Source organism: Battus philenor, unplaced genomic scaffold (assembly GCF_028537555.1).
Source record: "Battus philenor isolate CCGP_79_NKW_IND1 unplaced genomic scaffold, ilBatPhil1.0.hap1 SCAF_3, whole genome shotgun sequence".
NCBI lineage: Eukaryota > Metazoa > Arthropoda > Insecta > Lepidoptera > Papilionidae > Battus > Battus philenor.
The window spans coordinates 14,202,221-14,219,872 of NW_027181693.1; the positions used below are offsets into that span (position 1 = coordinate 14,202,221).

Below are 17,652 nucleotides of genomic sequence, written 5' to 3' on the forward strand. Positions count from 1 at the left end.
ATATTGAAATGTGTTTGAATTTTTATTTTTGTTCTTACAAGATATAAAAGAAACATAGAAAACAATTAAAAATATTTCTTTGAACTCTAGATGTACACAAATAAAATATTTTATTTTAAAAAAATCTTATATTGTATTGGTACATGGCTGGAATGCTGTAATTAATTTTATCATGTTTTATTTTGTTTATTAATTTTAATTTTAGTAAAACGTCGACTTCCCTGCATACGAAAAGTATAAAAGATATTTAAAATAAAATAAATGTAGCTGGAGGGGATGAAAATATAATTTAATGGTATCATAGCGCGTCACCGGCGTGGCCTTCGTACTGATAATAAGTTGTTATAGTAAAGAATCAAAAGATAACAGTTAATAAATATGAAGTAACTAAATTAATAAAAGAATTGCTGAAAATTAATTCTTTATAACTTGGTTGGGTGTTGCTAAAATATATAATAACTGAACAAAGTATACAAAGAACTTTAAGTGTTTAAGTTTAACTTAACATATAAACAAAACTAGATTAGAAATTCAACACGATAGTCACAAGCTGAAAATTTTAATGTATATAAAAATTTAAAAATCCATACTTATAGTAAATGTTAAATATAATTCACTAGTTTACCTGCGACTAGTATTACTGCTTAAGTAAATAATTTACACACCCTAGCATTGATTAAGCTATAGCCATAGCTGGTAAGGTAAGGTAGGCCATATTGAATGCAGTAACCTCTAGCCAAAAAACGACGCACAAATTATGGAATAAAAACCTTTTTTTATTTTGGGTACCGGCAAATTAAATGAATAAAGATATGGATTTATTCAAAATTTAAGTTGTCAAAATTATATAATAAACATTAATCGAAGAGTAATTTAATTATAGATATTGAAACATGAATGTGGATATTAATTATAATAAAAAACTAGAATATTTTATGAATGAGGGTATTAAAGATTTTTTTCTCGTATTTTTTTATTTTCTATATTCAATAGAGTAACGAAACACGATGATGTCATACTTGTGATAACGCGACGTTGACTTTATCGTCTTGAAACAAAATGAAACGTCTTTATGGAATCGTATCATCACACAGACGGGTGTTAACATCATTAATAACATTCAGGTTCAGACACCCGGGTTTTCTTATTTTAAAAAATCTTTACCCTCCTTCATTAAATATCAAATAATCTGCGACAATACACCAACACACATAAAGTTCCAATACAAAACTGATGTAGACATAAGGCATTATTAATTTGTATTGAAGTATACAAATTACATATACACTTGCACGCGCTGTACGGAGCGGACGTTTAGTATTAAGTAGATCTGACATCAATTGAAACAATAGTCTGTGATGGATTAATCAATTATATTTTTTATACATTCCTGCGCTACGGGTAGTTGTATCTTTGTAATCGCTTTTTTGATAGGAGCCACAGTGTTGCCAGTAATGCGAAAACATTTTAACAGGTTAAAGTTCCACTAAAAAAATTACCAGCTTAACCAAATATTTGTTTGAAAATATAAACCCTTAATAGCCTAGAGTTTTAATTTTAATACCAATATTTTAAACCGAATGTTCACATTACTATTAGTTTTTTTTATAGGTTGGCTGTACGTATTTTACTGTTGTATAATATTCTTTCCAACGAAAATGAAAAAAAAAATCTATTTTTCCCTTCATCTAGACCCTCAAGCAAACACAGTAATATAAAAAAAATCAATTTCGTAAATCAGGCTACTAAGGGTTAATTATATATTAATAAAATTGTATACATTACTAAGTATTTATAATGTAACATATATATACACATATACATGTAAAATTTGTTCTTTAAACTTGTTTGTTCATTTTGCTGCTACGCTGTGGTAAAATTACCAGCCTGTTAGCCCTAAGAGTGACAGTTTCTAGTGGATTTTCCATATAATTAAATCTGATTTTATTTTAGTTTTAATTAAATCCACGGGGCACCTGTCACTTTACGGTATAAGTATAAGGTGGTGTGGGTGATAAGACTTTTCCAAATAAATCAATTTAAATTACGGCTATGAATTATGTAACAATTTTTTTTTTACTTTTTTTTTTAGTTTGTTGGATTCCTTTCAGTATTATTGTTTTGATTTTTTTTATATATTTTAAATGTGTTCAGTTTAGTAGTGTTTATAGATATTTAGTTTTGATATTTCAGTTATTATGAAATTTATGTAATTCTGTATAATATTTATACTTTATTCACTGCATGAATGAATTGAATATTTTTTATGGATTAATTGAATTGGTAAAAGATAATTTGGTTATTTGATAAATCTATTATATGAATGATATAATTTTAAAATACATTAATATAATAATTACTGCTATGAATTTAATTTTTTGTAATAATGAATTTGTTTGCATATGATTTTAGTAGCATAACTCTCCAGATGAATCTAAAACGAGGCTTATTGTTTTTACCGCCAAAAATAACTACCATTACTAACTACAGTTGTGTGCTGTAGGTAGTTAGTGGTTTAGTTTTATTTATATAAGTACACAAATGTTACTCGAATTGTTTACTATATCCATATTATTACGGCATCCATTGTAGAGACCAACTCGTCTATGATCAAACCTCGTTTGGTGATACAACAATCGAAGTAATCTCATTAAATTTGTTTGCAACCATAAGCGTATTTCCTTCATCAGTATAATCTCAGTATTTAGTTATGTGATGCAGACTGTTTGTTACATTTTTAATTCAATTGCAACTACAAACGAGGCAAAATTTTATTAGAATTGTATCGTCTTATATGCAATTAGTTTTACAAATACTCAGTGTCCAATATATAATCTTGATAAATTTTTGTTTTATTACATGCCACTATAATGTCTCGTTCAATAAAAAAAAATCATGTCTTCATAATATACGTGCAATTCCCGTGCATTAGTCATAAAAATAAAACATGTAATAAATATTATTGATATATTTTACATTTTATAAAAAATCTTAAATATTTTATTAATATTTGTATTTGGCGTGTTTGCTGTGTTTCCTATAGTGGTGGCCAGGTGGCGTGGCAGGTGATCGACGCCGTCTGTCTCTTTCGCGTTCCCTTTCTCTCTCCCTCTCCCTTTCTCTTTCCCTCTCTCGCTCGCGCTCACGGGAACGGTCGCGTTCTCTCTCCCTTTCGCGTGACCGAGATCTTGAACGTGATTTTTTATCACTGGATAAATACAATAAAAATATAATTTAATAAAGGAATTTCATAATACAATAATTATCCTTCAAGTAACGAAACACAAAGAAATAAACACTTACCTGTAGCGATTGCGCTTCGGAGGCGGTGATAGAGAGGGCTCTCTAGATTTCTTTGATTTTTTGGAGGATGTGCTGCAATTTAAAAAGCAATTTGATTAATAATACATCTACATATACACAAGCAGAAACATAACAATTGAGATTGCAATATTTCATTACAGTTTCCATTTCAGCATGCTAGTTGTTAGTGCTACCTCTCTATTATCGAGACGCATTTATCTAGTTGTGCAAGTTAATAATACTGAACTGAAAAATACTTCATATGGTGTTTGAATGGATCCACCGTTGCCAGTTTCCTTTCCATGTTTAACTTCACGATTACAAACAGGTGTGATGTTATAAATGTAACCTTTTGCACTCGACAGGCGAGTCCCACTCAACGTGGTTCGCTTCGTAACTTTTTATATTTTGTTACGTAATACTGAAATATTCTCCGGTGAAGATTGAAGATATTAAATTCACCAAGAACGTAACGAGCTGGCAAGTCTGCGTGGAAACGGTCTCGAGTACAAAGGATTAAATTATAATCGCCCAAAAAACTGTTATAACTCGATTTTAATATTCCTTCCGATTATCCACGCCGCGTCTGCCAGTACGTGATCGCCACAGAAGATCCTTTCGGACCCAACGACAATCAGTCGGTAGTCTTTCCATTAGGACATTCTTTTGGGGGAGGCCTATGAAGCAGTGGACTTTAATGGGTTGATATGATGATGATTCGACAGCGAATTGATCACGTGGCCAGCGGTAAAGTTGACGGGCACTAACGAATAGGCGTCTTCGTCGGGGGGCGAGCGTCGGCGCGGCTCGGGCGACTCGCGAACCTCCTCCTGCGCCTCTTTCGCCTCCTTAGCTGCCTGCAAACGAATGTTTTATTAATAAACCCAAAATAGTACAATATTTAGTTAACAAAATATATATAAAAAAAATAGAAATTCTTCTTTTTCCTTGTTTTTATATCAGCAAAAATATATCGTTTTATTTTTTTATAATTCGTTTAGTGAAAGAAACGTGTACAGAAGCACACGTTGTACTATTTACTAAAGTGATAATATATACTAGGTGATTAGTTACATGTGTCCAAACTTTAAGGGGTTAATGTACTTGCAGTCAATAAAAACAGATTCAGGAATTATGTTAGGATAATAGAGCAAGGAAAAGTGTTTTTAAAATTTACATTACTACGTGTTAAAAGTAATTGGTGTTTATTATCTGTCACAGCACTTAGTACTGCCAAAAGTTATTACCCTGTCCATATTTTATTAGAAAAAACAATATTAGGGGTACCGGAAAATAACGCCGTTTTCTTATGTTAAATTTACACGACTACATTTTTAATGAGTTTTTTTTTATTTCTGATCTATATAGTATACAAATTTTTAATACCGGAGCGGTAAAAATCAATCGGTTTTTCTTTAAAATATGTCGACGGAAATGTCATCGCTTTCCGGTCCGGCATGACTATGTAAAGTGATCATTCTGAAATCAGAATGATCACTTTACACAGGGTGATTAGAAGAAATATGTGTATGGCTTGTGATGTGAGATGAGGGTTACCTTCTTGATGAGCTTGCGGCGGTAGTGCTGCACCTGCTGTTGCGCAGAGAGCGCCGGCTTGCGCGCGCGCGCTCCGCTCTCCAGCTCGTCGCCGTATCGCAGCACACGCACTTCAATGTCACGCAGCACGCTGCGCGGCAGCGACAGTTCCTCGCAGCGCGGCGACTGCTCGCCCACGCTGCGCCGCCACCACACGCACAACAAAAACACATTCCATAGATCAGACCTTCGTTGTAACGATGTTCTACCCACAAATACAACACAAGTTACTTGTCGCTAATGTAACTGACATTGTGCAACCACTGCACGGGCCAAGCTAGTGCTTGTGCTGCCTTCAGTAGGTAATTTTTATCATGGCAAAAGTATTTTGGCCATGTTTTGTACCTATAATCCAAAAATGTGTATTAATAAGCTCCCCTCAACTTCCCTTGCGTGTTCCCTTTCGTAAATTTGATTCTTAGCTGACCTCTACAAGTTTATAGAAATATTCCTATCAAAGTTTCCAAGCCGTAAGGCTCCAGAGTTTTTGATGAATCGGTGAATAGGTGGAAATACATGATACATACATAAACATAGAATATTAAGTAAATAGCGAGTCTCTCAACGTGACATGAATGTTACTTTCGTAATTTCTCTACAAAATTAAATCTGTAATGAGAAAATTGGTAAACAAATGAAAGTAATAACATAATCAATATTAAAATATTCTTTATTTGAATTGGCTATTATAGGTACTTCAGAATCGTCAATCAACATAAATATAATGTCGGCATTGTTCACCCTACATAAAGCTACCACCGGCTCGGAAGGCAGTTCTGCTGATAAGAGCCCACGAGAAACTGAACAGTTGATATATGTAGTAAGCCACTACATATATCAACTACCACCGGATCGAAATACTGATCAACTGAGAGCCGGTCAGAAACTCAACAGTTCATCTTCTTAATTAAATTTAATAATGTTTGATTTAAACGTTATATATAATATCAACTAAGTAAATTAGTCAACGAATATAAGTTGCGACACAATGCCTTTGCGGGATTAACAATATACAGTAGTCTAATCACCGATTGCCATAAATGTAACAATGATCACTGAGTGAAAGGATCATGGGATGGTCACCTGTCGTTGTGTGTGGGCGTGAGCGTGTCGACGGGCGGTGGCGGCTCGCTGTCGACCTCTGCAGGCGGCTCCACGCTCTCCCAGCGCGAGGGAACGAACCCGGCCAGCCTTTCGCCCGCGCCCGCCAGGCCCTCGGCCTCCGACTCCGCGCCGTCACCGCCCTCTCCTGCAACCTCCGCCTCCCCGTCCAGCGGGATGCCGTCGATGTCGTCTTCAACTGGGTACCAAAAACAACTGAGTTTGTAACCTCTTTCTCAGCTCGCGTGTAGAGCCTGTTCTGAATGGTGTACTACATTTTTATTAAATATTTAGCTTCTAAGATATGTCATTTAACTCAAAATGTTCTTCACTGTTTGTCAACATTTATGGCTTTATGGCTTTAATACGCACAAAGTATGTGGGTTGCTGGCCGGTTCCTATTTGAAATTTATGGGTAAGACCTATGTTCAGCCGTTGATACTCTACAGCTGAAATGACAACGACAACGCTTACAGCGTTATGCTAATTTTGTTTTAATTTATTAACGCCTAAGGAAGTCTTTTCAGAAAAATAATACAAATATAATTCTCGCCATACTATACACTAAATTAACACATACCCGTTAATCTACCATAAAACATTTCAATGAAAAAATATATACCCATTATTGGCAGTTCTACAGCGTAAGCAATTAACTGAAAAAATAAAGTGATCACTTTAAAATAAGTCCCATTTATTTATTGGATATCTATTAGACTGTCAGTAACTTTTGGCAGTTGTCGGAGCAGCTAGTATTTAATAATGATGTAGCGTCGTTTTACTGGCCACTACAATCATAATTATTTTTAGTCTTAAATTATAATTTCGGGTTTGAATTAAAATTGGAAAGCCGATTTGAATTCAGACGCCATCTTGTAGTCGCTGCCATCGTGTTCTGGTTGTAATTGTAAATAGTACATGATTGTAGTCTTTGTAAAGCACCACCTCAATCACTTCTGGCTCTCATTTTACTTGTCGTTGAAGAAGGTGCAATACCGTGCACTGTGGTGATATCTCGCCTCCATTCGCTAAACGCGTAAAATAAAAACTTCACTGCACTAATACTTATATATTTTAATTAAGATGAAGCCAGATATAGTATATCTGTAGTCATGAAGAGATGTCATGGAGAGGAGTGAAGGCCACTAGGCCAGTACTAACCTGGCACTCCGTCTATGTCGTCGTCTGGGCGGTGTGCAGCGGCCAAACGTCGCAACGCAGCGCCGTCCAGAGCGCCCTCCCACGACCCGGAGGAGGCGGGTGACCGCGCCCCGGATTCGCCTCCGGAGGCTTCGCCGCTCTCCACCACAGTCTCGCTGACTGGTGCTGCTGGGGGCGCTGCTACCGCTACTCCCTCCTCCTTTAATATATACAAATATAAAGTTTATCCTGTACTAGAATACTCCTATTAGACAAAGAATACATCAAATCAGTTCTCTAATACTCTCCGAACGCCGCAACTATATGCATTAGAAGTCCTGCAAATAATCGTAACAAGATTTTACAAAACTTATTCTAGACTAGTATATCACCCTAGATTTCGACGCCGATCTAAATGCCGGGTACTATTTGTATTATATAACATTTTTAATTTATTTACTTAAAAGTAAAAGTATTTAATACACAATATTTCATTTAAGTTTTTTTTTCTTTTTGTGACAGTAAGCTAGTATTGGAGAGCGCTTAATTTAAATTTCGTTAAAAGTAAGTTTGGCTATCGTAGTAAGCAAGTGCCGGCCTCCGGCCATTAATTTGTTATCAGATGAGGCCCCTGAGCTTTGGTCGCTTTTGCGACTTTTGTTCGGAATTCGGAGTGTTCAAAGAGTCTCGAGCGGGCAAAACCTCAACTTTTTTATTTCCTACTGCTTAGCTACATCAGTAGTGAGTAAGTATTTCTGGCTGCGTTTTGTATTGGTTTTCATTCCGGGTGATGATAGTTGCGTCTTTCGGGAATTCGATATCGTGTCTCAGGATAATAAAACATTTAAATCCTTAGTTCCCAAAGAGTTCGAAGTAGACCTTCAGGGATACACGGGAAACTTGAGTTGAAGTGACAAAAAAAACTATTTATTCATAGTAGGAAAACAATTTGGCATAGTTAGATCTTGTCTTCAGATTATTATCGAGGTCCAATGGAAACAACTACATTTTGAAAGTGGTCTATTTAAAAAATCTGAGAAACTTTGACTCGAAACGCGTTTTGCGCCCACAGCGGCGAATTTTGGCAAATGCATAGGTTTAAACGCTCCTGGAGGGATCATTTGCAGGTGGCGACAGCTGCTTTTGACGAATTTAGAAACAATTTATACTGTATATATTATATACAATGGCACCTTGTCCTGTCCCAGGAAGATATCGTTTATCTGTAGCAAAAAGTCCGTAGGGTAAACGGCCCAGTCGGCCCAGGCCTGCAAAATGCGCGTGACGCGTGCGCGGAAACCCTCCTGCTGCAGGCGTGACGTCATGCGCGCCCACGCCGCGCGCGAATTACGCATTATGTCCGCCAGCCGCTGCTGGAACCTGCAGAACACCAACAACATAATTAACAATTATTCATCATCATACCATCAGATAGGTATCCACTGCAAGGTATAGGCCAACCATAATTTAAAATTCATTGTATTATTAAGGGGCCGTTAATAAAATACGTTAGCTATGAGTGGGCCCACCACTTGGTCTAAGTGACATGGGAGGACGGCTATATTCAAGAAAACGTGACAGTGATCATTGAAATAATATTTAAGATACCCTTAAACATCGGAGTTGTACAGAAAAAAAAAATTATTTTTTATTGAAATTTTCATATCGTCCATCATTCTTAGGAAGAATCTATTTTTGGTGATGTCATTGTCTCAGTGTCATGTAACGACGTGGAAGGAGTTTAGAAAAGTTAAATTTCAGGTGACTATCAGGGGAAAAGTCTTTTCGCTATTAAAAAAATGAGAATGACTAAAAAACTTTTTTGGATAAGCGGTGATAACTTCAAAAAACTCTTGATAATTAGTAGTGTTGCAGGTTGCAGTCCATGTGCTGATCTAATCAGGTCTAAACTTCGCTCGACGCCACAGTGCATGCCGCCGAAGACCGGCATACGAAACTTTCCAAGAAGAAGTTACTCGATGGCAGACGAGTGGGTCTAGATTTGGGGGTTAGGGGGTAGGTAGAAGGCGCAGTGTACTGACGCGCTGCGGAAGGCACTCGCGTTGGTCAGCTTGGCGCCCGCGTTATGCAGGATGTCGGAGACCAGGTATAGGCGCGCGATACGGCGGGCCGGGGAGGTGCGCTCGCCGGCCAGCGCCTCCGCCACGCACTGCGCCACCTCGCCCGCCGCCTCCGCGTGCTCCAGGCACCACGCCATCGCCTCGCCCACGCTGCCGCGCGCCGGCGTCAGCCCGCGGATGATCTCCTCCAACCGGTCGCGCTGGCTGCACGCACGAATATATAACATACACACGCATCTCACAAGTGCAACAATTAAACAAAGTAGTTTTAAGAATAACTACATAATTTATTAATCTATATCTGTACTAACGCAAATTTTGACTGAATTTGTTCATGTACTATTACTAGATAGCGTTAATTGTCGATTGAATCACGATTATAAAACGTTCTGTTTTATAGTAATTAAAGTGAGGGATTTTCATAAATAATAAATTCTTCTCGATCGACACCTGGTTTTCATTACAAAATACATCAGCCAAACAGTTTTCTAAGACAAACTTTTACCAACCAATACACGGGTTAAAATAATTCTTAATTAAAATACATTTCGACTGTGTCACAATATCTAATTCAATTTCTTCTACATTAACCATTGCATTTATGGACTAGTTACTATTTAATACTTGTTACTAATAATTATTTATATATGAAAATTATTTTTTTCAAGAGATATGATATAAAGAGCATTGTTCAAGAGGCACCTGTTGGAGAGTGTGCCGCGGATGTTCTCCTTGGCGTCGTCTTCTTCCACCAGCTCGTCGGGCATGCCCGCAGTGTACAAGTTCAACACCGGCGGCCGCCACACAGATCCGCCTGAAAATCGGAGCACTCACACATTCTATTGAAAATTTTCACATGACGCCATCTGGCGGAGCATAATATTAACATATTAATATTCTTATCATCAATGTTTAGTGGCACACGACAATGTTTGACTAGCAAATTCCAGCACAACAACGATCCTTAACTTGGAGACATTGGGCACGAATCCCAAGTAAGTTGCTTCCCCCCCCCCCCTTCCCCCTCTGTCGAAACGTCCGGAAGACATTCCACCCCAACCCAAAAAATCATTAGAACTTATTCTCTCGTAAACTTCCAAAATATTGCAGCTTCTGTTTCTTTAGTGTCTATTACTACCAGACATTTGCAGGCCCACTTCCAACCAGTTCTATTCTATATGTGATGAATGTGGGAGACTTGTCCAGCAGTGAAAATGATGATGATAATTTTCTTGTGTTCTATAACTATAAAATTCGTGATCTGTGGCTATACAAATTGTATATAATTAAGCAATTGAGGAAGGTTAAAGGTGTTAAAGTTTTCGAGAGAATCTATTGCTCATTTAGCAACTAAACTCTTTAAAACTTTTATACATATTTCCAACTATCATATAGAATGATCACCTTCAAACATCCGAAAATCATGCAGAGACCACTGCTTAGGCGTGTCACCCTGCAGCATGGAAAACAGCTTCCATCGGTAGTAGACGTGGGCTGGCGACTGGTTCTCGAAGAGGAACCGAAAGAACGGGTTGTTTATCTCCTTGTTCATGATAATGGCTTCGAACATCGGACCCTCGCGGATCACGAACTCGACCATGCGGTGGATCAACATCAAAATGTTTCTGTGAACAAAAAAAATCTTTGTAGTTAATTTCTTAAGTTTAATTATTTATTTTACTGAATAAAATATTTACCTTTCCGTTGGCACCACAACTCTGACAATCGATTGTGACAATATCTGGAAAAACGAATGAAACATATTTTTTTTATTTAAACCATGTTGGTGTTTTTATATAGAAAAGATTTCAAGTCTCTAAGTAAAAGTTGTGCATTGAAATATACTTATATTATATCACAGGGCATCACGGGGTGAAACACGTGTTGAGTGGTTTAACGGTGGCAGTTATATAATTCGCATTGTTTGCCGCATACGCATTTATCACCGGGCTGGCGGGCGGTGCACTTTGTTTTGCACGACTACCACTGCATGTTCGGAAGTGGCTAAATATTGGTCCTTTTCTTACTTAGGACTTCTTACTTAACGCCTGATTCCATTAAATATTCTTTTTTAAAAACTATAAAACACTAATTTTATTTAACAATATATATGTTAAACTTATTTAGAGCCGATTTTGGGACTCTATTTCTAATGGAGAGTCATTGATTTTGGGACTGAGAGTTTAAGCTAGAACTCTGGTGAGTAGTGATTCCCCGGATTACCCGGAGCCTAAGACAGAACTGCCTCTATCATCATCCGGTGTCCCCTGAATAGTTAAGTTTAGACAATACTTTGGATGTTAAAGAAGTCTAAGAAATGCATGTTATCTCTCACTTAGCTTGCACATTAATCTGTAATATGCAATCTGCTGTGTTTATAACTACATTGTAAATACAAATATTTACCTGTTCATAGGTCTTCCTATCTTCAGGATCACTTGGATAATATTCACCAGGGCGGATCCGTGGTATCTGAGAGGTATTCAATAAAAACCACATTATTTTACAATAAAACCTATACATTTTTAAAACAATGAGCATTAAAAATCATGACATCTCAATATGTATTGTTGTCATACTTTTAGCTTAGCTTTTTTTCAATAATTTTTTTTTATATATTTTTTACTTAGTGGTTACCTTGTTGACGAGGTGCTTAGGCGGCTGCGCATTGAAGGGCAGTCCGGAAGGCGGCGGCGGTTTGGATGGCTGTTGCAGAGCGGGCGGAATGTAGATGGGCACCGGCGGGATCACCACCGCCTTGCCCCACCCCAGTTTCATTTCGTAGTTCATTATCTCCTTCCCTGTACAATTAACAGAATACTAAAAGTACAGTTTCTTTTTCTTATTGATACAAAATACTTATCAATTTAAAGATTTTACAGATGATTAAGTTTTTATGTTAACTTGATATCATTTTCACATTAAATTAACAACACCAAGAGACTTAAATTAAAAAGTAAATATTAATTTACGTTAATATTTCCCGCAGTAAATAAAAAAATATGTTTTATTAATTATTTACTTAATATCGCCAATTAAAAATATGAAACAAAGAATATAATTTGTAATAAAATATCGTTTACTTTAATACCAACTTAGTACAAATAACAACAAAGAGTATATAAAACAATTAATGCGCTGATTTTAGCCTTGAGAACAAAAATAAGTCTTCAGTTGGGTTGAACACTGAGGAAGTAATTTCAACTTCAAGAAAACTTATATTTTTGATAACATTTTTGTACTAAAATACTAAAGTTGTCGTCAGTTCTTGCCGAGGTATCATTTTCCTAACTTTATTATCTTTTTGTGATTTAATTTGCTACATAAGCCTTAGACTGCAACAAAAACAAAATTTGCCGTTTGGTGAATCTCAAAAGTTTTTTTTTTTTTTTATTTAAAGTTTGTCACATTATATTTCAAACTACCGCCAAGATTTTTTTTCTGCTCTGTCAATATCAATAGACAGCACAAAATTCCAGTTTGACATATCAGCTTTCACGCGAATGTTGCCCGTCATGAATAAATATGTGAAACAGTCAAAAACTAAATTATATATGCTCTAAGTGTAAAAGCATTTATCATTACCAATGTTGACGCATATTCGACGAGAACTTTGCTAAGGAATGAAAGGCCTATGAAGTTACATTAAAATTTTCTCATTGCCAAGCTTTGGAGAAACAGGGTAACGGTTCCATACATGAACATTTTAAATTTATATATTTTTTTTATTCTAAGATTAAGTTTCAATTTGAAAACAATGATAGAACTCCATATTCATTAACATAAGGCATAGTGTGGTCATATCAAGCATGTTGCTCACTTTGGGTGTAAATATGTTGAACCGAATAATATGACTTTTAAGTACTGCAGCGAGCATGTGAATATGGACTTTTAAAATTAGTACAAGAATAAAAATACTTCAGAATTATTTTTTTAATAGATTTTTGACCCAGATTTTTATCTAAACAGGGCTCAAGTGAACAAGGCATATTTTGAGGCTTTCAACAAATACGCTTTCTGAGGTTCATCACCTAACCAGATAACATATAATAAAGTAAATCAGTAAGGGATACCGTTTATGCAGCGTAGGGCTCTTTCGCCATCCTTGCGTGACATGAAGGCAACGAAGCCGCAGTTCCTTCCACGCGCTTTCTCTTCATCCGAACGCGGCCACATGATCTTGATGCTGGCCAACGGACCGTAGCGCCCGAATATCTCCATCAGCTGCTGCTCTGTGATCTATTAATAAAGCACGCATACAACACTCATACTTGTTTTTTATTTTGCATGAAGAGATGGTTTGAGGTAACATTACACTGAAGACATCCTAAATCTCTTTAAAGTTATAAAGCTTCTTTAGTATTGCATTGTTTATTGCGCCGGATTATAAGGACCAAGTAGAGAGAGAGAATGTGGCACCAGGTGTTCCTCAAAATTCAAATCTTGAGCCACATTTTTTTTTAATATTTAAATGAAGCATTCAGAAGCTTTAGATAAATAACGACTGGGAACTCAGCTTGAGTCATTACTAGAAACTCGTTTAACATTCTCATTCGAGAGTGCATAATCTGAGATAGCACAACATTAACATTACTTTCAATGTTAGAACTGGACAAATTAACCAAAGAAACTCCAGCAACGGTTTTACCAACACTTTAAAGATATTTTGTTATAACCTTTTGCTAGACCTGAATGGCATATAGTTATATGAAGAATACTCTTTGATATTTTATAACCTAACCCGTATGACAGAAACAATAGCTTCTGTAGGATAAAAGAAGGAAGAGAGAAATTGTGAAGGATGAGAGAGAGAGAAAGGGTGAAAATACCTAAGTTTATGAAAAAATTATTGTAAAACATATCGCTGTCTCAAAAATAAGATAGGGGGCGGGCGGCCCCAATAACGGTCCATATAAAAATATCTTGTATAATATAACTGTCTCTTGTTCAGTTTGAAAAAGATATGTTGACCATAATTTTGGTTTAAACACCAGCCATAATGCTTCATTTTTGTGGACAAAATTCTGTTCATTATAAAAAAAAATTCCAATTAATTTAAAACTATGAACTTACCTTAGGATTTAAATTGCCTAGGTATAAATTGGTAGTGTTCGGATCACCCGTGTCATAAGAGCCCACATCGGGCATCACGTCAGCAGTGGGCTCTGTGCCCACAACACCTCGCTCACGTAAGACATTTTTGTATTTATGTCGCTCTGATCGCTCTTCTTGAATTCTAGAATTTATGTAATATTAAGTATGTATATTCTAAATACAAGTGTCATGTTGTTTAAAAAGAAAGAGAACTATTTAAGACATATATATATATATATATATAACAGTCATGAAGATGTTTATTAAATTAATATGAGACCAATATATAATGAAACCTGTACAACCAACTCGAGTCAGTGAGTAAGAGAGAAGTGATGAGACACCACTGTCTTTGAATACACAGAGATTTCTTAATTTTAAATTGCTATAATATTCAGGCTATTGATTTGGCTCATTGGATAACCAAGTAACAAGCAACTGGGTTTGTATATGTAAAGCCTTGTCTTTTTTGCACAGTACTTTGACAGCTTGATATGAATGCAGAGAACTTATCGGATAGCATTATGACTATAACATACTTAAAAAATATTTAAAAAACTAGTCTTTTATCAAATTAAGTAAATTTATAAAAATATCACATAAAAAAGTTACAGTAACACTGATTAAAAGCTTTACCACTTATTTCCAATCACTGTCTAAAGAGATCACTCTTAAATACTTTAAATTAATTTATTTATTTTATATAAAAATACAACATGCCAATAATTACTGGTAGTATTTTAATTCTTAAAAATGCTTTTTTACTGTATTATCTTTATGTTATTTATTTCTGTAACCATTAATATTTGCTTATCCCCCTTGACACATTTTATAACTGTACATTTCACCAACCAATCTATTTGTATATTTCAGGAAACTGATTTTAAAAAAATTCTGGAACTTACTGCCTCAACTCCTCCTTGAAGAGTTCTAGATTGCTCTTCTTTTTGTCCTTGCTTAGTTTGGCGCGGGGGCGCGAAGATACGTCCGCGCGTGTAGTGATCTGAGCCAGGTTACGCAGCGCCTCCACTTCGGGGCCACCGCGCTTGTCATCCAGTCGTGATACTGGCTTATATAGCTTGCCACGCTCAGACGTGTCTTCCTCTGAAAATTATATTATTGAAATTAATATTATTAGTATTGAAAGGTGTTAAACCCTAATAGATATAATAGATATTTAAAGTTTGTCTTTTCTTTCATTAGAACTTTTTCCCAAAAAAGGGGATATGAACTAAATAAATAACTATTGATCTATCTACCTATTGTCAAACATTAACAAAGTCTTCCGTAAAATATAACTTGGCTGACTTACTAAATATGACAATTGTACAATAGAATATGCAGCATTTACAAGCATATACTTCACTGTAGACTACATACATGTTATCAAACAACAATTGAAAAAAATAAGAAGCTCAATTTCACTTTTTAATTACTGCTTTGAAGACTGCAGTAAGGCTTTTGACACTAATGAAAACGAAAAAATCTGGAAAGGGCTTAAAAACCAAAAAATCAAACACAAACATTTCATGATTAATAAAAATATTTACAAAAATAGCGAAGTCAAAATTGAATTAGAAAAAGTGGGAATAGATTTTAAATAAAAAGAGGTGGCCAAGTGGCCAGGGTGAACCCCTATCACCTAGATATTTTTTCTTTGATCTCAGGATAATCTTCAAAATGTTTTCCAATATAACATTTTTTGGTATGTAATAACAATATTATATAGTAGTTTATTACAATATTCACAAAAACTATCAAGCAGGAATAAACCCCTCCAACCACAATTTAGATCATTAGACTTTCACAGGTCCTGATATGCACAAAGGATTAACATATCTTTTTATAATTGAACTTTTGTAATGAGCAAGAACTAACAATGTATCAGTAATTTGTCAAAAATAACATATTATAAAACATGGCCTTAGAAGAGGCAGCAAGCCATGATGGGAAAGCCTGGCTGTCCTCGTTCCACCTGCAGAAGATAAGTCAAGAAAGAGAGTGGCTTGGAAGAATGCCACACTAGACCATGCTTAAAAATATTCCATATGTCCTCACTGCTGGATTTCATTAACATCATGATTAAAAACAACAATATGACACTATATCTATTATACAATACATAAATAATAAATGTAATACTTTGGTATTTAACAACATAAAAATGACTGCTTACTTCTTGCTCCGGCATCGTAAGTACCAGCTTTGACCCAAACCTTAGATGTGGTGCTTGGTACTTCTTGAAATGTCTCTACAAATTCTTTGAATACCTAAAAATTTTATGACACAATTTAAAGAAACAAAATGGGAAAAATTGTTTTGTTTATAAATAAGTAAACTAAAAGAACATTTTTTAATAATTAAAAATTAATATTCTTTCATTATACATCTTTTGCCACTAGAGATGTGATAATCTACATTAGCATTTTGAATTTTTAATTTGTTGTCCTTACTGGCATATACAGCTTAAGCATATTGGTGGTCACAAATCTTTGAGTGTTTTTAACATAAAATAAATTTTTATGACAATTCTCTAGTTTCATCAGCTTTGGTTCTAGCCTTTAGTTTAAATAGTTCGCTTTTAATTGACATACCAATGAATTAAAAATTATCATAGTATGCTGGTCACTAATGTTAAGCAAAATTAGTGAACAACTAAAAACAATTTGTAACCATATTACAATTAAATTGGCACCAAATGAAACAATTGATGTAGAAATAATTTTGCTCTCTTGAGTAATATTTGTCATTGTTGTTCTTTAAAAAAAATCATATCAGTAACATATAAGGATACATGGATAAAATATCTGTCATTGTTACAACTAATTTAGAGAATAATTATTGTGTTCTGACAGTAATAATATACATTTTTAAAAATTTATTTTGTTTATGCCAAGGATAAGAACTGCAGTTTGTTTAAAGTTATTTATTTGTAAAGTAAAAATGTATTCTTTATAACAGAACACAGGAAATTTAAGAGTACAAAAATTACTGTATGTTCTTTATGCGGCCATAACTTACATGGGCAGCTGCTTCCTCCTCTTCCTTCTTGCGTAGCTCCTCGAGCTCTCTTTTAGATAAACCTCTCGTACTCATTGTAGCTTAAAAACTAAGTTAATTAAACGAACATTGTCAGTTAATGTTAAAAGTCGGCAAACAACTATGTTCACCGTAGTTTTAAAATTTTGAAACAGACTGTTACAAATTCGAAAAATCTAAAGAATCAGCTTTTACTTGCTTTACATCATTACATAAATAATAGTAAGATTGTATACAATTGCAGTTCTAACCTGCGAAACACAAAACTATTTCACTAAACAGATGTAGGGTTGTTTAG

General features: G+C 35.2%; 1 protein-coding gene across 2 annotated transcripts; it reads right to left on the reverse strand.

Annotated features, from left to right (window-relative positions):
• Nucleotides 1-2,953: 2,953 nt before the first annotated feature.
• LOC137926495 (U2 snRNP-associated SURP motif-containing protein) lies at nt 2,954-17,611 on the reverse strand. 2 transcript variants are annotated; one of them, XM_068770105.1, is made up of 18 exons: nt 17,337-17,611; nt 16,492-16,585; nt 15,221-15,419; nt 14,295-14,457; nt 13,295-13,460; nt 11,859-12,022; nt 11,628-11,693; nt 10,919-10,962; nt 10,626-10,846; nt 9,924-10,035; nt 9,183-9,425; nt 8,334-8,520; nt 7,162-7,360; nt 5,983-6,199; nt 4,861-5,038; nt 4,072-4,160; nt 3,304-3,375; nt 2,954-3,208 (listed from the first exon to the last, which is right to left on the reverse strand). In XM_068770105.1, exons 1-18 carry the CDS (start codon nt 17,409-17,411, stop codon nt 3,004-3,006), a joined length of 2,694 nt encoding a protein of 897 aa, XP_068626206.1. In that variant the 5' UTR covers nt 17,412-17,611; the 3' UTR covers nt 2,954-3,003. The 2 variants fall into 2 exon arrangements, with proteins under 2 accessions (XP_068626206.1, XP_068626205.1); XM_068770104.1 differs by lacking the exons at nt 15,221-15,419; nt 16,492-16,585; nt 17,337-17,611 and having other exon boundaries at nt 2,954-3,187; nt 14,295-14,451.
• Between the last annotated feature and the right edge of the window lie 41 nt (nt 17,612-17,652).